The sequence below is a fragment of the Pelophylax lessonae genome, assembly GCF_965119305.1.
Source record: "Pelophylax lessonae genome assembly, chromosome: 6".
Taxonomy (NCBI): domain Eukaryota; kingdom Metazoa; phylum Chordata; class Amphibia; order Anura; family Ranidae; genus Pelophylax; species Pelophylax lessonae.
Genome location: NC_138773.1, coordinates 45,951,200 through 45,974,722, shown reverse-complemented (window position 1 = coordinate 45,974,722; position 23,523 = coordinate 45,951,200). Strand labels below are relative to the sequence as shown.

General features: G+C 46.3%; 1 protein-coding gene across 1 annotated transcript in view; it reads left to right on the top strand.

Moving 5' to 3' along the window:
* Positions 1-23,523, top strand: part of CFAP70 (cilia and flagella associated protein 70) — a 103,384-nt gene that overhangs the window by 5,643 nt on the left and 74,218 nt on the right. Inside the window, exons 2-7 of the mRNA XM_082260131.1 lie at positions 10,311-10,386; positions 13,431-13,617; positions 16,098-16,196; positions 17,345-17,424; positions 19,825-20,001; positions 22,279-22,461. Coding sequence (XP_082116257.1) covers positions 10,321-10,386; positions 13,431-13,617; positions 16,098-16,196; positions 17,345-17,424; positions 19,825-20,001; positions 22,279-22,461 — 792 coding nt within the window. The 5' untranslated portion in view covers positions 10,311-10,320. The remainder of the gene's footprint in view (positions 1-10,310; positions 10,387-13,430; positions 13,618-16,097; positions 16,197-17,344; positions 17,425-19,824; positions 20,002-22,278; positions 22,462-23,523) is intronic.

Here is a 23,523-nt window from a genome sequence, read left to right as displayed (position 1 = left end):
GCGCGCCGTGCCCACTCGCCAGCGGGGAAGCCGATCCACAGGGCTGGCGGCTGGGTATTTCACTCATTAACCACTTACTGCAAAGTGACGTATGGGTACGTCGGCTGACTTTGCGTGGTTATACCGGGATGAGGCCTCTAGCTAGAGACATCATCCCGGTACCGCTGTTTAGAGCCGGCGTTCGGCTTTCTGGCGGTAACGACCGATGCTGCTCGATCGTTACCCCCCGGCGAGCGGAAGGGGACATGTCCCCCCCTCCCCCACCGCCTTCTGCGGCTCTGCCCGTGTCTCCTGTCCCACCGGGAGACCCGAGCACCCAGCCGGCACGTCTGCCGGTTGGATGGAGTCCCGATCTAAGCTGGATGCTGCTTCGATCGGGTCTCCGATGACGTAACCCGGAGGCGGCGTCCATGACGTCACGTCCGGGTTACTCGGCTGCTAAAGGCGGCAGATTCAAAAAACGAGTGTATTCAAAAATGCAGTTTTCGGCGTTTTGCATACATGGAAGTGCAGTGGAGGGGTTTGTGGTCTTTTAGACCCTCGATCCCTCCATAAAGAGTACCTGTCACTGGATATTGCTGTCAAAAGGGATGTTTACATTGCTTGTGACAGCAATAAAAGTGATCCAATTTTTTTTTTTTTTTAAACCTGTGTTAAAATTAAAAAAATAAATAAAATAAATAGGAAAAAAAAAATGTTAGCCGCCCCCCGTCACCCTTAGCTCGCGCACGAAAGAAAACGTATACGGAAGTTGCGCCGTGAATTAAATCGCTGTTCAAACCACACATGTGAGGTATCGCTGTGATCGCCAGAGCGTGAGCAATAATTTAAAAAAAAAGAGCTACACTCTAACTCTAAACTGGTAACCGTTAAAATTTTTTAAAAGCATCGCCTATTGAGATTTCTATTAACATTAGTTTGTCGCCATCCCACGGGTGTGCGCAATTTTAAACCGTAACATGTTGGGTATCTATTTATATATATATAATGTTTGGGGGTTCTAAGTAATTTTCTAGCAAAAAATACTTTTTTTTTTACTTGTAAACCAAAAGTGTCAAAAATAGGCCTGGTGGGTAAGTGGTTAAAATGCAAATCAATTTATAACTTATAAAGTGTTTTTCTGGATATTTTTGTTGTTTTTCTGTCTCTCGCTGGTAAAAATAAACCTACTATTAAAATTATAGACTGATCATTTATTTTTCAGTGAGCAAACGTACAAAATCAGCAGGGGGTCAAATACTTTTTTCCCTCACTGTAGGTGACAGGAGGAAGACAGAGAGGGTCAATAAATCACAACCAGTTGAAGGATTGGTTCAAGTACATTGTAACTGTTCAAGTACAAAATGACCTGTTGATCCTGCCAGAAATCGTGTGAGCTGATAACTCTCTGCTTATGCTGGCTGCTATCAGTTACATTGTCCCCTGCTGTCTCTGAGGACTACAACACCCCTCATCCCACATCTCATGGAGAGGAGGAAGGGGGAGGTTTTTGTAGTCTCTCCCATTTCTGTTGCTCTGGTACAGTGTAGAGTCCCCCCCCCCCCCCCCCCTAAAAAAAAAAAAAAAATATGACGTGTTACTGCCAGGACCACCAGGTGAAAATTAGAAATCAAACAGCCTGAAAAAATAAAATAAATGCAGCCGCCGCATGTAAGGTCTGGTAAGCTGCAATATATTATATTTTTGTTTTTGGTTCCTTTCAAACTAGCAGCCCCCCTCCCCCCATATGAAAAGCACTTCATGGTAGGTCACTTTTCAGAGGGCAGTGAAAGGAGGTTTACAGGCATGCAGGAGGCGATACTGTTCTTTTTTTTTAATTTCTAAATTGAGACCAGACCAGACCAGACCAGACCAGACCAGACCAGACCAGACCAGACCAGACCAGACCAGACCAGACCAGACCAGACCAGACCAGACCAGACCAGACCAGACCAGACCAGACCAGACCAGACCAGACCAGACCAGACCAGACCAGACCAGACCAGACCAGACCAGACCAGACCAGACCAGACCAGACCAGACCAGACCAGACCAGACCAGACCAGACCAGACCAGACCAGACCAGACCAGACCAGACCAGACCAGACCAGACCAGACCAGACCAGACCAGACCAGACCAGACCAGACCAGACCAGACCAGACCAGACCAGACCAGACCAGACCAGACCAGACCAGACCAGACCAGACCAGACCAGACCAGACCAGACCAGACCAGACCAGACCAGACCAGACCAGACCAGACCAGACCAGACCAGACCAGACCAGACCAGACCAGACCAGACCAGACCAGACCAGACCAGACCAGACCAGACCAGACCAGACCAGACCAGACCAGACCAGACCAGACCAGACCAGACCAGACCAGACCAGACCAGACCAGACCAGACCAGACCAGACCAGACCAGACCAGACCAGACCAGACCAGACCAGACCAGACCAGACCAGACCAGACCAGACCAGACCAGACCAGACCAGACCAGACCAGACCAGACCAGACCAGACCAGACCAGACCAGACCAGACCAGACCAGACCAGACCAGACCAGACCAGACCAGACCAGACCAGACCAGACCAGACCAGACCAGACCAGACCAGACCAGACCAGACCAGACCAGACCAGACCAGACCAGACCAGACCAGACCAGACCAGACCAGACCAGACCAGACCAGACCAGACCAGACCAGACCAGACCAGACCAGACCAGACCAGACCAGACCAGACCAGACCAGACCAGACCAGACCAGACCAGACCAGACCAGACCAGACCAGACCAGACCAGACCAGACCAGACCAGACCAGACCAGACCAGACCAGACCAGACCAGACCAGACCAGACCAGACCAGACCAGACCAGACCAGACCAGACCAGACCAGACCAGACCAGACCAGACCAGACCAGACCAGACCAGACCAGACCAGACCAGACCAGACCAGACCAGACCAGACCAGACCAGACCAGACCAGACCAGACCAGACCAGACCAGACCAGACCAGACCAGACCAGACCAGACCAGACCAGACCAGACCAGACCAGACCAGACCAGACCAGACCAGACCAGACCAGACCAGACCAGACCAGACCAGACCAGACCAGACCAGACCAGACCAGACCAGACCAGACCAGACCAGACCAGACCAGACCAGACCAGACCAGACCAGACCAGACCAGACCAGACCAGACCAGACCAGACCAGACCAGACCAGACCAGACCAGACCAGACCAGACCAGACCAGACCAGACCAGACCAGACCAGACCAGACCAGACCAGACCAGACCAGACCAGACCAGACCAGACCAGACCAGACCAGACCAGACCAGACCAGACCAGACCAGACCAGACCAGACCAGACCAGACCAGACCAGACCAGACCAGACCAGACCAGACCAGACCAGACCAGACCAGACCAGACCAGACCAGACCAGACCAGACCAGACCAGACCAGACCAGACCAGACCAGACCAGACCAGACCAGACCAGACCAGACCAGACCAGACCAGACCAGACCAGACCAGACCAGACCAGACCAGACCAGACCAGACCAGACCAGACCAGACCAGACCAGACCAGACCAGACCAGACCAGACCAGACCAGACCAGACCAGACCAGACCAGACCAGACCAGACCAGACCAGACCAGACCAGACCAGACCAGACCAGACCAGACCAGACCAGACCAGACCAGACCAGACCAGACCAGACCAGACCAGACCAGACCAGACCAGACCAGACCAGACCAGACCAGACCAGACCAGACCAGACCAGACCATTGGTAATTTAGCTCAATGCCTCCACCTACTGGTAAGTATCATTAATAATACACAATGTAACAATACAGAAGTAGGATAAATGGCAGACACAAACAGGTAAGGCTAGGGTCGCGTTTGTGCATTGCAGGAACATTTACATGCCAAACATGCATCCCTTATGCAGGCTTGTGGCGGAGTCCCTAATGGGACCCCAATGCAACCTTGCTAACACACGTTTTAGTGCGGCGTAGTTTTGAAAAAATGTCCATGCACCTCTCCTGTGCGAATCTCACAAGTAGGGCTATCCGGTGAAATGAATAGGCTGCCCTAAACGCGCCAAGCAAAATTGTGCAAAAGCACACATGCACCGGCACACCTTCATGGAGGTGATTGGTGCCTAATTATCAGTAGCATTGATCTTTATTTAGTCTTTACAATTGGCTCTATTACAAAACATGCCCAAAGGTAGAATTGTCATCTAGGGCGCATTCACATTGGCGCTCAGCCCCATAGAGCACATAGAGCTGTTTGTTTCCTCATCCTAGCACTGAGCTGTGTGCAGGCAGTGTACTGTATATAGATAAATGGAGAGGCATCGGCTGTACAGACTCAGCAGCCCATCTGAGCTTAACAGGTACACAGGGATGGGTGTATGGCCCTGGATGGACAGGCTCTGGGACCATGCACCTGTCCTTGTCATGGCCAATAGGCCAAGCCACACTTAAAGTGGTTGTAAACCCTTCCATATACCCAGTGAAGGGACTATCCTCAGGTGATACATTGAGATGAAACAAATCCTCCTACATAAGTTGTACCTGTTTATCTGCAGCCCCTCTTCTCTACCTCTGTTCAGAATAAAGGGGGCGGAGAGCTGAAATTACACTCTGCAGAGCTTAGTGAGGAGAGTCCTGAATGCTGATTGGAGGGAAGGGACAATTATACCATCATATAGCTCACAGGAACAGAGCTGAGGCTCCCTCCCCTGTCACCATCTTTGTCTTGGTGTCAGGAAAACTTGTCAGAAATAACTCATGCTGATAGCAGAGGAAGGAAACTGCAGACAGAAATTACATTTGGTGCTATTAACCACTTCCCGCCCGCCCTATAGGCAATTGATGGCGGGAATGTGGTTGTGTTATCCTGACCGGACGTCATATGACGGCGGCAGGATAACACAGCTCTGGGCGCCCCCCGGGGGCGCGCAGAGCGGCGATCGGTGATGCGAGGTGTCAGCCTGACACCCTGCATCTCCGATCTCGGTAAAGAGACTACTGACGTAGCTCTTTACCATGTGATCAGCCGTGTCCAATCACGGCTGGTCACATCGTAAACAGGAACAGCCGTTGATTGGCTTTCCTTAGTTCGTGCCTGACAGGCACGAGTAAAGGAGCGCCGATCGGCGGTTCCCCTGACAGGGGGGGGGGGGTCGGCACTGGTAATCAGATCATTGATTACCAGTGCAGACCCTCGGGGGGGATGCCACTAGAACCACCAGGGATGCCCACTATGACCCCGGGGATGCCCACTATGACCCCAGGGATGCCCACTATGGCCACCAGGGATGGCAATCAGGGCTCAGGGAGCCCCCCATTGCCCTCGCCATCCATGCTGCCCGCCAGTGCCCTCCCTATCAGTGCTGCCCACAAGTGCCCATCATTGCCATCCTTTAGTGTCGCCCACCAGTGCCCATTATTGCCCACCAGTGCCGCCTATCAGTGCCCATTAGTGCGCATCAGTGCCGCCCATCAGTGCCGCCTATCAGTGCCCATTAGTGCCCATCAGTGCCACCTATCAGTGCCCGTCAGTGCCACCTATCAGTGCCCATCAATGCCGCCTATCAGTGCCCAGCAGTGCCGCCTATCAGTGCCCACCAATGCTGCATATCTGTGCTACCTATCAGTGCCGCATATCAGTGCCACCCCATCAGTGCCACACCATCAGTGCCTCCTCATCAATGCCTGTCAGTGCAGTCTCATCAGTGCAGGAAAAAACGTATTTATTTACAAATTTGTATAACATAAACAAAAAAACTTTTTTTTTTTTTTTCAAACTTTTCGGTCTTTTTTTATTTGTTTAGCAAAAAGGAAAAAACCCACAGGTGATCAAATACCACCAAAAGAAAGCTCTATTTGTGGGGGGAAAATTACATAAATTTGGTGCAGGTACAGTGTTGCATGACCGCGCAATTGTCATTCAAAATGCAACAGCGCTAAAAGGGGAAAATTGGCCTGGGCAGGAAGGGAGGAAAGTGCCCTGTATTGAAGTGGTTAATTGAGACAAGAACACACTATATAGGGGTTATGCTTTGTTCATATTTCATGTCTGAGGTTTACAAGCACTTTAACCACTTGATCTCCAGAAGATTTACACCCCTTCATGACCAGGCCATTTTTTGTGATACGGCACTGCATTACTTTAACTGACAATTGTGCGGCTCTGCGACGTTGTACCCAAAAAAAAAAATGTATGTCCTTTTTTCCCTACAAATAGAGCATTCTTTAAATAGTATTTAATCACCTCAGCGGTTTTATTTTGTGCGCTATAAACAAATAAAGACCGACAATTTTGAAAAAATATATATATTTTTTTTACTTTCTGCTATAAAAAATATCCAATAAAAAAAATTTAAAAAATCTAATTTCTTCATCAGTTTAGGCCAATTTGTATTCTGCTACATATTTTGGGTAAAAAAAAAAAAAAACCTAACAAACGTATATTGATTGGTTTGCGCAAAAGTTATAGCGTTTACAAACTATGGGATAATTTTTATTCATTTTTCACTTGTAATGGTGGCAATCAGTGACTTTTAGTGGGATTGCGATATTGTGGCAGACAGTCAGACACTAACTGACACTTTTTTGGGGACCACTGACACTGATACAGTGATCAGTGTTAAAAAATATACACTGTCCCTGTACTAATGACACTGGCTGGGAAGGGGTTAACATCAGAGGGCGATCAGAGGGTTAAATGTGTCCCTAGCCAGTGTTTGTGTACTGTGGGGGAGGTGCTTTTACTAGGGGAAGGCATGGATCCATATCCCTGCTTTGCAGAGACACAGGATTAATGTCTTCCCTACTGACAGAATGACAATCTGCCTTGTTTACAGATGGCCGTTCTGCCTGTACAATCAGGGGAGGGGCTGACATCGAGTCCGCGGTACCCACTGCTGGGCTCCCGCTGTGTGTGGAAGCAATGGGATTGGCAGCGCGCATGCGCCCCAGACCCGGAAATGTCAGACCGCGTACTAGGTACGTGATCTGGCGCAGAGCGCCCGCCCTGCCGCAGTGTATCTATGGTGGGGGGTCTTCAAGTGGTTAAGCGATCCAATATGGTTATGTTAGAGAGGAACTTACCCCCCTCCATCCTTTACAGCCAAGGAAGCTTGCCATCTTAGCATCTCTTTGATTGGCAGTTGCCCTGGTTGGTCAGTTATGACACCAGCCATTTGATGGCTTGATGATTTGGTTGAGAGCACAAGCAACTGTGACAGTTAGCATTCACAGCACGCCTTGTACAGTAGCTATTCGTTGTGTTAGGGTAATCCACTCATTATGAATTCTTATGAATTCTCCTTCACTGGTGTACTCTGATGAGGCGACACTGATAGGCTGCACTAATGGGCACTGATAGGCTGCACTGGTGGGCACTGACAGGCAGCACTGATGGGCAATGATGGGCAGCACTGGTGGGCACTGATTGAGGTCACTGATGGGCACTGATTGAGGTCACTGGTAGGAACTGATTGAGGTCACTAGTGGGCACTGATGGGCACTGACTGAGGTCACTGCTGGGCACTGACTGAGGTCACTGGTGGGCACTGATTGAGGTCACTGGTGGGCACTGATTGAGGTCACTGGTGGGCACTGATGGGCACTGATTGAGGTCACTGGTAGGAACTGATTGAGGTCACTAGTGGGCACTGATGGGCACTGACTGAGGTCACTGCTGGGCACTGACTGAGGTCACTGGTGGGCACTGATTGAGGTCACTGGTGGGCACTGATTGAGGTCACTGGTGGGCACTGATGGGCACTGATTGAGGTCACTGGTGGGCACTGATTGAGGTCACTGGTGGGCACTGATGGGCACTGATTGAGGTCACTGGTGGGCACTGATTGAGGTCACTGGTGAGCACTGACTGAGGTCACTGGTGGGCACTGATTGAGGTCACTGGTGGGCACTGATTGAGGTCACTGGTGGGCACTGATTGGTGTCACTGATGCTGGTGTTTTTGCTTTACTGTTGTCAGGGCACTGATGATCAGTGCCCTGATTACTTGTCCTAGATTTCCCTTTGAGGAGGAGCTGCTGCTCGGCTCTCCTCACCACGCACTCTGACAGTGTGAGGCGAGGACCAGCGATAAACGGCACTTCCGCATTTATATGTGACCAGCTGATATTGGACACAGCGGATCACATGGGTAAAGAGCTACGTCATTGGCACTTTACCAAGGTCGGGGTCACGCAGTGTCCTAGGAACATGGCGCCGCCGCGATCGCCACACTGCGCGTGAGACCGGCCATTCTGGGGCGCCATCATATGACGTCCTCCCAGAACGAGAGCCCCACCACTCTGCCATCATTTGACGGTGGGCGGGCGGCAAGTAGTTAAAGAGAGAAGTGCTCCTTATATTACATATCCTTATTACTTATTGTTTTTTTAGTGCCTGAAAAAAGTAGGCAGGTCAGAAGTATTCACTTCAGCACAGGTTAACCTGCTGCATGTGACAAGTCCATGGCTCAGAAATGATTGAAGCCAGAGACAGCCAGGCACCTAGCATTTTCATAGCACCCTCCTCCATCTTTCTTTCAGCACAGTTTTTATAGCAGAACTATACTCACCCGCAGTCCAATGATATAATGTCCCTGGAGCTACACGCCAGTGGCTGACGGGCCTCCAGCTTCCGGGTTTCAGTTGCCAGCTGCTTTTATTGGTCAGGTGGAGGTGGGGTCACTCCTGCTTATGCTCAGGAGTTGGTCATTGCCAAACTTGAACACTGAGCTGCAGGATCACTGTACAAGGGAGGACAGGCAGGTAAGTAACTTTAATGCAGAAGAGACAAAGCATGTGTTAAAAATTCCATCCGCTCGCCCATTTTGAACTTTTTACATAAAGTTCCACTTTAAGCACCTCCCACCTGTCGCCATGACAAATGATGGGTGGGCAGCCGTTATTTTTTTATAAGACGTCATATGACATCGTCCCACTCTCGCTACACTCGCGCGCCCGCAGGAGCGTACAGTGAGGCGATCAGTAGTGTGCTCTGCCCCTGAGACATGGCGCATCACCGATCTCGGTAAAGAGCTAATGATGAGGCCCTTTACCCATGTGATCAGTGTGAGGAGAGGAGGGGAGAGCCAATCAGCGATATTTCACCACAGGGGAAATCTGAAATGATAATCAGGGTACGATAATCAGTGCAGCTCCAGCAGTGATGCCAGTCAGTGCTGCCTTTCAGTGCCTCCTCCTCCGTGCCCATCAGTGCAGTTTTATCAGTGCTGCATATTAGTGCCTCCTCATCAGTGCAGCCTCATCAGTGCCCATCAGTGAAGCTTCATCAGTGCTGCATATTAGTGCCTCTTTATCAGTGCAGCCTCATCAGTGCCCATCAGTGCAGCCTCATCAGTGCCCATCAGTGCAGCCTCATCAGTGCTGCCTAATCAGTGTCCATCAGTGCTGCTTCATCAGTGCCCATCAGTGCAGCCTCATCAGTGCCCATCAGGGCAGCCTCATCAGTGCCCATCAGTGCTGCCTCATCAGTGCCCATCGGTACTGCCTCATCAGCGCCTATCAGTGCAGCCTTACCAGTGCCCATTAGTGCTGCCTCATCAGTGCCCATTAGTGCAGCCTCACCAGTTCCCATTAGTGCTGCCTCATCAGTGCCCATCAGTGCTGCCTCATCAGTGCCCATCAGTGCTGCCTCATCAGTGCCGTATACCAGTGCCCATCAGTGCAGCCTCATCAGTGCCTATCAGTGCCGCGTCATCAGTGCCCATCAGTGCTGCCTCATCAGTGCCGTCTACCATTGCCCATCAGTGCAGCCTCATCAGTGCAGCCTTATCAGCACACATCAGTGAAGGAGAAAAAATTCTTATTTACAAAATTTTATAACAGAAACTAAGAAAACCTTTTTCTTTTCAACCTTTTTGGTCTTTTTTAGTTTTTTTAGCAAAAAAAAAACCCCTAGTGGTGATTAAATGCCACCAAAATAAAGAAAGAAAGCTACATCTGTCTCCAAAAAATGATATAAAATTTTGTTTGGGAACATTGTAGCATGACCGCGCAACTGTCATTCAAAATGCAACAGCTCTGAAAGCTGAAAATTGGCCCGGGCAGGAAGGGGGTAAAAGTGGGCGATAGGCAAGTAGTTAAGTTCCCTAAGAGGCGATCCCTTTAAGTCGAGTTTGCATGTTGCAGATTGGATGTGTTTCTCGAAGGCGGCCAGCGGTTATGTTGGCTCTGCATTTCCCCCCCTGACCCCTTAAGATGGAGTGCATTAATATGTGACACTTGTAATGGGACCTACATCCCTAATCTCATGCTTTCTTGTCTCCGTTCAGATCCGTCGCTATGGAGATGCCACTGATTCGCCCCCCTGTGCCGGTACACATCACGGTCCTTCGAGCACATGATCTGGTAACACTTTTCATAAATAGCACTTAGTGTGGGGGGGGGGGGGTCTACTGACTCGATTAACCCTTCACTGACACACCGCAGGACTGTACATTGAAAGGTTTGCTCTAAGATAGATAGATAGATAGATAGATAGATAGATAGATAGATAGATAGATAGATAGATAGATAGATAGATAAGATAGATAGATAAGATAGATAGATAGATAGATAGATAGATAGATAGATAGATAGATAGATAGATAGATAGATAGATAGATAGATAGATAGATAGATAGATAGATAGATAGATAGATAGATAGATAGATAGATAGATAGATAGATAGATAAGATAGATAGATAAGATAGATAGATAGATAGATAGATTAGATAGATAGATAGATAGATAGATAGATAGATAGATAGATAGATAGATAGATAGATAGATAGATAGATAGATAGATAGATATTATGTATCTATAGCACATACAGGTGCATCTCATAAAATTAAAATTTCATCAAAAAGTTAATTTATTTCAGTAATTAAATTCAAAGGGTGAAACTCCTATTTTATATAGATACGTTACACACAGAGTGATAGATTTCCAGCATTTCTTTCTTTTAATTTTGATGATTATGGCTTACAGCTAGTGACACCCCAAAATGCAGTATCTCAGAAAATTAGAATATTACATAAGACCAATAAAAAAAAAGGAATTATAATACAGAAATGGCTTAGCTCCCAAATTCATCACGGACTGTGGAATCTTTTGCATTCATTTGGAAATAAAGGTCCCAGAGTCTGGAGGAGGAGCGGAGAGGCACAGATTCCAAGTTGCATGAGGTCCAATGTGAAGTTTCCACAGTCAGTGATGATTTGGGGAGCCATGTCATCTGCTGGTGTTGGTCCACTGTGTTTTATCAAATCTACATCCGAGCAGCCCTCTACCAGGACATTCTAGAGCCCTTCTTGCTTCTCTCTGCTGACCAGCTTTATGGAGATGCTGATTTCATTTTCCAGCAGGACTTGGCACCGCCCACACTGCCAAAATTACCAATACCTGGTTTATTGATCACTGTGCTTGTGCAGAGGATGACAGAAGGAACGCCAAACCAATAAAGACCCAACCTATCACTGCCTATAATGCTGATACTTATTGACATATTGGGGTTGATTTACTAAAACTGGAGAGTGCAAAATCTGGTGCAGCTCTGCATTGAAACCAATCAGCTTCCAGGTTTTATTGTCAAAGCTTAACTGAACAAGCTGAAGTTAGAAGCTGATTGGCTACAATGCACAGCCGCACCAAATTTTGCGCTCTTTAATTTTAGTACATCAACCCCATTGACTCTTCGAATCCAGTCATTTCACACTTAGGCTGGCCATACATGTTCAATTCTTTTGTACAATTTTCCTTTAGATTTACCAAAAACCATATAATTTGAAGTCAAAACCAAACAACTTTCAATTGTATCCAATTAGGCAGGCGCTTGCATTATATAGTTTAACCACTTATCCCTGGGTGGACGTCATATGACGGCGGTAAACTTTGCGGTAGTGTACCGGGATGATGCCTCTAGCTAGAGGCATCATCCCGGTACCGTGGTTTAGAGCCGACGGTTGGCTTTCCGTCGGTACCGACCGATGCGGCTCGGGAGCCGCTCGATCGTTACCCGGGGGGGGGCGGGAGGGGATGTCCCCCCCTCCCGCCGCCTTCCGTGGCTTTTACCAGGGCTCCCGTCCTGAGCCCCGAGCACCCAGCCGGCACGTCCGCCGGCTGGATGGAGTCCCGATCAATGCCAGAAACGGCTTTGATCGGGTCTCCGATGACATAACCCGTGACGTCACTTCTGGGTTACTGTGCTGCAAAAGGCGGCAAGTTTGAAAAACGGCTGTATGCAAAAACGCTGTTTTCGGCGTTTTGCATACAGGGAAGTGTAGTGGAGGGGTCTAGGGTCTTTTAGACCCTCGATCCCTCCATAAAGTGTACATGTCACTGCATATTGCTGTCACGAGGGATGTTTACATTGCTGGTGAAAGCAATAAAAGTGATCAGATATATATATTTTTTTTAAACTGTAATAAAGTTAAAAAAATAAATAAAATAAATGGGGAAAAAAAAAAAAAATTTAGCCGCCCCCGTCACCGTTAGCTCGCGCACAAAAAAAACGTATACGGAAGTCGAGCCGCAAATGAAATCACTGTTCAAACCACACATGTGAGGTATCGCCGCGATCGCCAGAGCATGATCAATAATTTAAAAAAAAGAGCTACACTCTAACTCTAAACTGGTAACCGTTAAATAAATTTAAAGCGTCGCCTATTGAGATCTCTATTGACCGTAGTTTGTCGCCATCCCACGGGGGTGGCGCAATTTTAAACCGTAACATGTTGGGTATCTATTTACTCGCGGTGACATCATCTTTCACAATATAGAAAAAAATGGGCTAACTTTACTGTTTAGTATTTTTTAAATGCAGTGAAATGTGATTTTTCTAAATTTTTCCAAAAAAAAGGCGTTTTAAAGACCGCTGCGCAAATACCGCGTGACAAAAAATATTGCAATGACCGACATTTTATTCTCCAGAGTCTTTGCTAAAAAAATATATATAATGTTTGGGGGTTCTAAGTAGTTTTCTAGGAAAAAATACTGATTTTATCTTGTAAACAAAAAGTGTCCGAAATAGGGCTGGGGCTTAAGTGGTTAATGTAAATCTAAAGGAAAATTGTATCAGAAAATTGATCATGTATGGCCAGCCTTACATAGATATAGGCAGAAATACTTCTGGGTACTTTCAAGTTCTTACTAAACCTTAATCCCTGATAAAAGGGGAGTGTGTTTGCCCCCGAAACGCATTGCCTTTTATGTGTGAAGCATTAAAGCTATTTGGACTTATGGTTTACCATCCAGTTTGGTGCTCCTTTGACCGGCTTTTTTTTTTCTTGCAGACACTGACTGACATAAGCAGAGACTGTCCAAATGTCTATCTCAGACAAGTCCTACGCCGACTGTTGGCTATTATTCTAAACATCTATTGTGTTTATGTGCTGAATATGCTTTTTACAGAAAGGGGTTAAAGGTGACTCGCCGGTGACTTACCTGAGGTCAGAGTTCAACAACGTCCTTCTGGGGGACTCCCCGAAACTAGAAGCCACCCCAGACCAACAGACTGATTACAACTTCACTACAAGCTTTGACCTTGGCGGTGAAAGCCCCCATAGCCTGGACGATGTGGCCCACAAACCTTTCATAGGTAAGTTACTCAGCTTGGAGAATGCTGTTTATTTTACCAAAAAGAGGTCAAAGCCAGGCAGTTTTTCTTATCCATTGTGAAATATTTCAGCAACTGTAGAAAGTGTTAAACTTCACAGGTGAGTTTAAAGCCAACCTGTCATAAATGAAATAAGTGTAGCCATTACTGACCCTTCAGAAAATGTTATTTGCTTGTCTGCCTTGCTTAGATATCCGTTCCATTAATTTCTAAATCAACGGCCCAGAATAAGTGTAAATGATAAAAATTTATAAATTCAGAGGCGTAACTAGAACCTTCAGGGCCCTGGTGCAAGAAACCATGAAGGGCCCCTCGGACCCCTGGCCGGGCCCTTCCCTTTAAGCCTGGGGCTCATCCCACTGATCCTGGGGCCCTTTACTCTCGTTGCGAGGCCCTTTCACAAGTTCTGCAGTGAGCCCCCTTCCTGCCATCTTGGGGCCTCCCCACAGTGGTAGAATGCCAGGGCCCGGTCGCAAGTGTGAGACCTTTGCGATCCTGGAAGTTCACCCACTGGTGTCAGTAGTTTTTATTTTTTGGTATTTTAATTGTTATTTTTTTTATCATTTTATTATATTTTTATTACAATGTCACTGACTATGACTCTGTCCATTCAGAAAAGGAAGGAGCTGGTAAATTACATATTTACTGACCCCTTCCTGGTTCTCTATTGCGACACATCTAGGGTTGCCACCTCATCCCTTTAAACCAGGACACACATTAATTACACAGGTTCTGTGGCTGATTAGGGGGTAATTAAATTCAATTAGTGCCTTATGTGCATTATATCAGCCTCAGAACCTGTGTAATTAATATGTGTCAAGGTTTAAAGGGATGAGGTGGCAACCCTAGACACATCCCCTGCAGCAGCCGGCAGGAGAGGGAAGGAGCACAGTGGGCGAGGGGCAGCACAGTAGGGGGGGGACCAAGGGAGCACACAGGGGCCCAGAGACAGCAGAACACAAGGGAACTGGATAGGAGGGGTGGCGGGGGCAGAATACAGAGAAACTAATCTTCTCCATTTTCCTCCTGCAGCTACAGGAGGAAAAAGGAGGACAGTGATTTCTCTACATGGCGCCCCCGCCGCCCCTCCTATCCAGGTTTACAGAGGAGCCGCACAGGCCCCCTGGAGCATGGGGCCCGGTTTCAATTGCAACCCCTGCAACCCCTGTAGTTACGCCCCTGTATAAATTGTATAAAAGTATAAACTTGTAGAAGCTCCCACTTCTGCTATGAACTAGCACTGACTGTTATTTGAATGATCCCCAGCCTGCAGATCAGTCCACATACAAGTAGTTTTGAGTCCATTTAACATTCTCCCATTTTAAACAGCCTTAATTAAGCCAAATTGGGTGACCCTGAAACGCTTTGGATGTTCTTTGCCCTGCTTGTTGTAACCAGTTAAACAATAAAGACTTTGGACTTCTAAAGATTTTTATTTTATGCTTTATTTGACCTATTATACTTGGATTTTCCAACTTGGATGAATGTCCTCCTCTCCTGGGGGATCCTTGTCTTTGTGTTGAGCTGCCAAATACAGGCCAGTTGGGTCCAGGTAATGAGTTTCTCCACATTTTGATTACTTTTGAAAATCTATTTCTAGCGCCCCTCTAAAACTACCCCTAGGTCTTTATTACTGTATGTGTCCCCAATGCAGAGAGTCCCCCCCCCCCTTTTTTTTTCCTGGTGACCGTTGTCCCAGAGACAAAAAGTGAAAAGAAATTCAAAGTTCATTAGAGTCGGTTCACACTAAGGCAACACGACTCTGTACTACTTCGGGGGCGACTTGTGCATTGCCATGCACCACGACTTCGGAGCGACTTGCATGGACTTCACATAATGGAAGTCTATGCAAGTCGCTCCGAGGTCGCCCCGAAGTAGTACAGGACCCTTTTTCTAAGTCGGAGCGACTTGTATCGCTCCTATTAGAATGGGTCCTGTAGCGGTCAATGGACCGCGAGGGAGCGCGACTTGTCAGGCTGACAAGTCACCTGACAAGTCGCGCTAGTGTGGATCGACACTTAAAGTTTTCACAAGAGAAAAAGGTGAGGGTAAATGTTCTTGTGCAAACCTTTGAAGATGGGCTGTCCATTCTATTAGAAAGCTTTCCTCTAATTTGCTGTTGTGTCTCCAGGACAAGAAGTAAAGAGAAATGTAACTAGGTGACGCTGGCAGCAATAAATAATATGGCAAGGATTTTTACTCTTCCCTATTCTTTGAAAACTTAAAAAAAGGCCAATGATCAGGATAAGCAAAGAAAAGCTGAGAAAAAACAAGACACAGGAGTTGATTAGGCATTTGCTGATTGTCCAGCACTCTACTTAAAGACTTCCTTAATTAATACAGGTGTGCACAGCAAATACCTAAACTGCAGTGTTGACTAACAACTGGCAGGTGGTGAAAGCTCAAGCTTGATTGTTACATAATTCTATCGGATTGGTAATCCTCACCTCCTCTACTTGCAGTCACTGTCATTGAGATCCTGCCCAAGGAGAAGAAGCAGAAAGAGGAGAAGACAGCTGTTCTGGGACAGGCAGCTGTGGATCTACTTCCTCTGCTACAAGGTGGGGAATGATTATACTTCTTCCTTTTAATTGGCTCCTATTGACTTTTTTTTTTATTACTTACAAACTCCACCTGCCACAGGAAGATAAAAACTTAAGAGACATGGTTGAAGGAAAGGGCGAGAAAATGAAAGAAAAAGAGAGAGAGAGAGATAAAGAGCAAAATAAAAGCAGGCCATATATGATCTGATTTTCTTTCCTTCCACCATGGGTGAAAGGTAAGAACATTGCGCGATTCCCTTATTAACACAGTCAATGTTGATAGGGGAATGCCTTTCGCTGTGTTATTGTATTCTGCCAGCAGGGGGCGCGGGGAGCTTTCTTGGCTGGCAGAATGCAATGACTACTGCTGGTGGCTATAGCCACCGGCAGTAATCAAATCTAGAAAAATCCAACAGGCTGGTTGTACCCAAGTCCATCAATGGATTAACTTGGGTACAATCAGCCTGCCCATACATGGATTGAAATTTGGCCGGTCCCTGCTGAATGTATGGCCTGGTAAAGTCAAAAAGATATTCACTACCCATTCAGGACAAAATGAATGACTGCTGATAGTCCGTCCCCTCAGGCTTTTATACTTATGGACCCATCCCAGCTTAGACAGGGGATGGCATCATAGCAAATATGATATTGATTTATGTGTATATTCTTTTGTTGCATTTTTTGGCCTTCCTGATATGAGTGACTTCTGCCTGAAATGCAATGGTTCTATATGTTTGTTGTATATTGTTCTATATGTTCTGGACTATTATTGCCTGGTTTGGCACTTCAGTCTTAGATCCTTCAAGTTACATTACAAAGCAAGGAAACTGTGGAATATCCCTGTGTGTGTAGAAGCTGCCATCCCAGAAATTAGAAACCCGGTTCCTACACCACTGCAACACTAATTGTAAAGTTTTAGGGTTCGGCGCTACTTATTCATGGCATGTGACCATGTTCAGGCCTGCTGTTTGGCCAATCACACCTGAGCACTGGTAAAAATAGAGGTAATATGCTCCCCCATACCTGGAGCGAGAGCAAGGGAGCATGGCTTAGTAAGTACAGTATATATGACTGGAGAGTTAGCTGACATGGTGATTTGTGAAAGAGGGAAAGAATACGTTTATATCATTCTATCCTGTAAATATTGATTGCATAAATTTTTCTAGGTGAATGTAATTTTAAGATGACGGTGCCACTGTATCCAGCAACTGGCTCTCCGCTGGAAAACATTCACCCAGATGCCAAGGTATTTATACCACATTGAGGGTTCAACTGGTGTACTTTGTGTTAAATTAATTATTTTTAATGTTTTTCATATCATTTTTCCTTGGTTTCATGAGCTTGTGTCCATATATTGTAGTACTAGCTTGTCCTGCTAGAGCCATTATGTGAATTTCGTAATTCTTTCTGCTGCAATGTACCATCAGAGCAATGGTTTTCAACTTACAAAGTATAAAGAGCCTTAACTATGGCCCCTGACATCACCCATAATGCTTAGTATATGTAAGATGACTACAGACATAATAGAAAAAATGATGGTCATAGACTCTGGATGTGCTACAGGTTTGGTTGGAGACTGGAAGGATACTGCAGAAGACAGTAAGAGACTGAGGACATTTACCATAAAGTTAGTAGAGACCCTGCTATTACCCCCCTACAAGCGAATGCTTGCAGGTTGTATACCCATGATCTAGAGTAGGGGTCTCCAAACTTTCGAAACAAGGGCGAGTTTATTTTCTTTCAGACTATAGAGGGCTGGACTATGGCCATTGGAAGTGGAAGAAGTCTTGGCATCAGTGGGAGTAAACCATGCCCCATCTTTGGTGTCAGTGACAAGAATTGTGCCCATCATTGGTGTCACTGGGTGGGAAAAATCATGCTGCACTGTTGGTATGACTGGGGGGAACAGTGCCCCATCATTGGTGTCATTGGGAGAAACAGTGCCCTATCATTGGGAGGAACTGTGCCCCATTTTTAGTGTCATCAGGAGGAACTGTGTCCCATCGTTGGTGTCATTGGGAGGAACTGTGCCCCATCATTGGTGTTATTGGGAGGAACTGTGCCCCATCATTGGTGTTATTGGGAGGAACTTTGTCCCATCATTGGTGTTATTGGGGGGAACTGTGCCCCATCATTGGTGTTATTGGGGGGAACTGTGCCCCATCATTGGTGTTATTGGGAGGAACTGTGCCCCATCATTGGTGTTATTGGGAGGAACTGTGCCCCATCGTTGGTGTTATTGGGAGGAACTGTGTCCCATCGTTGGTGTTATTGGGGGGAACTGTGCCCCATCATTGGTGTTATCGGGAGGAACTTTGCCCCATCATTGGTGTTATTGGGAGGAACTTTGCCCCATCATTGGTGTCGTTGGGAGGAACTTTGTCCCATCATTGGTGTCGTTGGGAGGAACTTTGCCCCATCATTGGTGTAACTTGGAGGAACTGTGCCCATTCATTGGTGTCAATAGGGGGAACAGTGCTCCATTGTTATTGTCATTGGAAGGAACTGTGCAGGCTGATATTGTTGACCCTTATTTTTGGAAATGAGAGTTGCTTTGCTGTCTGGTTGATCCTTTGAATCTCTTACTTTTTGGGTCCTAAAAAAAGTGTAGAGACTATGTACTGCATTCTTGTTCTGTGCCAGTGATTATGAAATACTAAAGCAGCATTAAGTGCCGGTTCACATTGGTGCGATGCGGGAACCCCGCAAATCCACTGCGGGTACCCGCATCGCACCCGACTAGCAGGCAGTTCACGCTGGCATATGCGAACTGCTGGGAGTGTCAATACAAAGTTAATGACCCCCCAAACTAGTTTGCATATTGCAGTGCAAGCTGTCAGTTGGGACAGGAATCGGATTGCATAGGTGTGAATACCCATGCGATCCAATTCTGGTGCAGACCAAAAAAAAGGGTCCTGCATGACTTTGGTTGGAATGTGATGCAAATTCAGCCATACAATGTGTATGGCTGAATTTGCATCGCACAGACATCGCATGTGATTTGCATAGCAGTGCGGTGCGAATCACATGCAATGTCTGACATCGCTATAGTGTGAACCTGCACTAAGGCAAAAGTGTTTTTTGTATTAACCAAATCTGGAAGTGGCAATTTCTGCCCCAGGGCCCTCTCTGACAGGTTAGTATTGAAAATTCAGTCCAAATTACCTTAAAAGCTCTAATTAGAGGTATATGATTTCACCCAGGTTATTAGGGGAACTTAGCACAGTTTTTCTTTTTCATGCACATGCAGTGTTTTCTGTTTAAAAGTCTAACCTGGAGGCTGCTGACACTGCCCTAGACCTTTACTCAATGATTCACAGATTATTAATATAAATATGATCCAAGTGATCTTGGAAGCTGCTAGAAACTCAAATGAGGGCTTTGCGATTCCACCCAGGGTACTGGGGAAGCTGAGTGAAGTTCTCATTTTTCATATGCATGCAGTGTGCTCTGTTTTAGCCAATGTTAAAAGTAGTGCTTTCTGTCCTGGGGCCTTTACTTACCAAATTACAAATACAACGGTGACCTGAACCAAGTGACCTTGGAAGCTGGTAGACACTCAAATGAGATCTTTATGCTTTTACCCAGGGTATTAGTGGAGCTGAGTCTAATCCTCCTTTTTCTTATGCACTGTTTTCTTTTTAAGCCGAGTCTGGAGGTGGCGGTTTCTGTCCCGGAAAGTTTACTCACCGAGTCACAAATTAATAATGGGAATCTGATTCGAGTGACCATGGAAGCTGCTTATTGTGTCCCTGAGTCCTGGAACCCACAAGGGCCACAGTACAACTATGTCACCAGCCTTCAGCTACCATCTATTGGAGAGGTGAGAAATAAACCATCCAAGGTAACCCAAAGAAGGATACTTTTTATAAATATAAATGGTAGGAAATGAAATAAAGATAATTGCTAGAGTGTGCTTCTCTTCGCAGTTGTTTAAAGTGGACCTGTCACTTGTGAAAATCTTATTGACCCTAAATAAGCCATTCATGCGCAAAATGACCCGTCCTTCAGTCAGTGAAGGTTGAAGTCATTCTGTGCATGCACCAACACCCAGGAATTAAACGCAATATTCTCCATTCACACGTTCCCGAAACATGGCTATTCGGTATTGCTGGGTGCTCTAATGACTACAGGCTGTGAACCGCAGACAATCCAAGTGAAGAAATGTCACCAGCACACCAGACAGACAAGTGACGAAGGGGCCCTGCATGGCTCCAAAGCATTGCCTTATGTTTACCATGTAACCAAGAAAATAAAGCTTTGAACCCATTTTGAGGAATCCTTGGTGTGCTAGTGACATTTCTCCAGGAATGACTCATTCCTGCCAACATGTAAACAGTGTAATTAGCACCCGCTGATTACACACTATTTATTACAGGTCGGCCTTTACCAGTGGCAGCAAGGTCCTATACACTGTACCCGTGTAAATATTAGCACTAATGTTTACATGCATACAGTGTAAAATGATGACCAAACGCCTACACTGGACGCAGAGTTTTCTAGTTTTTGTCTACACAACAGATCACTGTGGACCAATACAAATGTGGGTGTATGAGCACATAGTTTACAATACTGTTGTGCTCAGATTTAAATAAACTAAGATCTGAAGTCAACAAATTTATGTTTGGTAAAAAAAATCGCAAAAAGTGTATTTTGATTGGTTTGCGCACAAGTTATTGCGTTTACTAACTAAGGGAAAGAATTTTGTAATTTTTATTGTTTTTTTTTTTTGAGAGTAATGGCGACGATCTGCGATTTTTTTTTTTTTGCGGGACTGCGACATTGCCGCAGACAGATCGGACCCTTGACTGACATTTTTGACACTTTTGGGGGTACCAGTGACATTACTACTGTAATCAGTGCTATACATATGCACTGTTACTGTAAAAATGACACTGGGAGGGAAGGGGTTAACTTTATTGGAGAAGGAGGGGTTAAGTGTGTCCCTAGGGGTGTGCTTCTAACTGTGATTGGATGTGGCTGTGTGTGTAACAGCACAGATCAACGGTCCTACATAGTAGGACCGTATGATCTGTGCTGTTACACAGGGGACAATGACAGGCGGCTGTGTTTACATTAGCCGCCTGCTTTTCTCCCGCTGTATCCGACGATCGCGAGTGACCGGTGGACATCGGGTCCGCCGGTCACACGCGCGGGCTGCTTAGGGAAGGAGCGGGAGCGCGCCTCCGGCGGCACGTGCTCGCCCCCTATTGGCTCATAGGCTAGTGACGTACCGGTACGTCACTTTGCCTGTGAGGGGCTGACCGCCGCCGTATATAGTCGGGCGGCGGTCGGCAAGTGGTTAAAGTGCAAAAAATAGAAAAACCCAGTAATGATTAAATACCACCAAAAGAAAGCTCTATTTGTTTGAAAAAAAAATCATATTGGTACAGTGTTACATGACTGACTAATTGTCGTTCAAAGTGTGAGAACGCTGAAAGTGGGCAAGTGGTTAAAGTGGTTGTAAAGGCTTAAGGTTTTTTATCTTCATGCATTCTATGAAGGTAAAAAACCTTCTATGTGCAGCAGCCCCCCGATCCCCCCTAATACTTACCTGTGCTCCATCTGGTTTCAGCGATGTGCATGAGAGCAGTGCTTCTCCCGGGTCTCTTCCTCCTTTTTGGCTGAGACAGCCATTGGCTCCCGCTACTGTCAATAATAGTCAGTGCACCAATGAGAACAAGGCGGGGGCAGGGGCGAGCCACACTCCATGTGTTAATGGACACACAGAGCAGCGGCTTGGGAGCAAGCCTGCTCGGATGCTCCCGTAGCAAGCTACTTACTATGGGGGCACTCAACAGGAGGGAGGGGCCAGGAGCTACGGCAAGAGACCCGAGAAGAGGAGGATCGGGGCTGCTCTGTGCAAAACCATTACACAGAGCAGGTAAGTATACCGTGTTTGCTATTTTTAAAAAAATATTTCTTTAATATCACTTTAGGCTTGGGTTTTATTGCAAAATTTCTGGTGGCGGGGGTGATTTTGGAAAAATGGAGCCACCCAATAAGCATATTTGCTTTTTTTTTTTTTTTCCAGAAAAATAAAAGACAAAAGCTAGTTGTTTAACTTTTCTTGGTCCTTCTTGTTTTTCTCCTGACACAGAAGGACCTCAATTTGATCTTCTCAAATGGAGCCCTGAAGGCAGGGGGAGAGAGTGAACCTCTGTCCAGGCAGAAGAGATGGCCAATGAGCGGTATCATGGCGCCAGGAGCTCAGCATATCCCAGAATCATTCATTTTAGGGGGAGCGTATGAAGAGGAAGATGGAGAGATGAATCGCAAAGAGGTTAGATAGTTACAGAGTTGGGTTAAAAAAAGATTCCTATTCATCATTTACAACTAAGAAAAAGAAAACACAATAGGCTCAATACACTAAGCTTTAACACAAAGTTTTGCCACATGAAAAATGTTCAAATCTTATTTGATTCCACTAAAAATAACTGTCACTTTTTTGAAAAAAGGTATCCTTTCTTGGTGTGTTAGCTTTATGAATGGATCCTAATGTATCAAGCTTTTCAGGAGCACTCAAACCAAAGCAACAGGTTTACTTTAAAGCGGAGTCCCGGTCAAAATATTTTTTGGGGATAAAAATACCCCTAGGACAGTCAGGGTTAGTGCATTTAAGCAATGATAGCCTCTGAACTGTCCCCTGCTTAGTGTACCTGTAAGAAGAAAAACTTACCTTGAAAATTTCTTGTCACGCGCTGCCATCTCCGGTGTGGACAGCTGAAGCCGGAGCGTCCCTCATCGCGTCCCTCTTCCTGGATGTCGGAGTCCCAGAATGCCATGCTCGTCACTTCCGGGGCAGGCGCGTCATCCCGCAGCTGGTTCTGCGCATGCCCAGAAGCTGTTCTAATTCATTTAGCAGAGAATGACGCGCCTGCACCGGAAGTGACGCATTGACTCCTGGGATTGATGACGCTCACCTCCCAGGAGTCAATGCAATGGAGGAAGTGACGTCAGGGGCCTGGGCCACATAAGGAGGAAGAGGAAGGAAGGTAAGTTAATTTTCATTAAAAATAAGGTAAGTGAAACAAAAATTATAATTATCCAATTCTTTTTTAGGTATTTTTAATCTAACTGACGGTGTAAAGTTAAAAAATAGGGTGGAACTCCACTTTAAATCTCATCTCTGGGAGTCCTGCCTTCTCACCTACTATTGTTCTTCTACCCATTCACAAACTCAATGCATATAACATTTTCAATGTATGAGCTGCAGAAAGGATAAATTCAATATATTAGTACCTGTGACCAGGGCTGCTGTTTGAAATCATGGGGCCCCATACAGCCTACCTGACAACTTCAATACACCCACCATGCCCCTTACTAAAAACCGTGGAATGTCTAT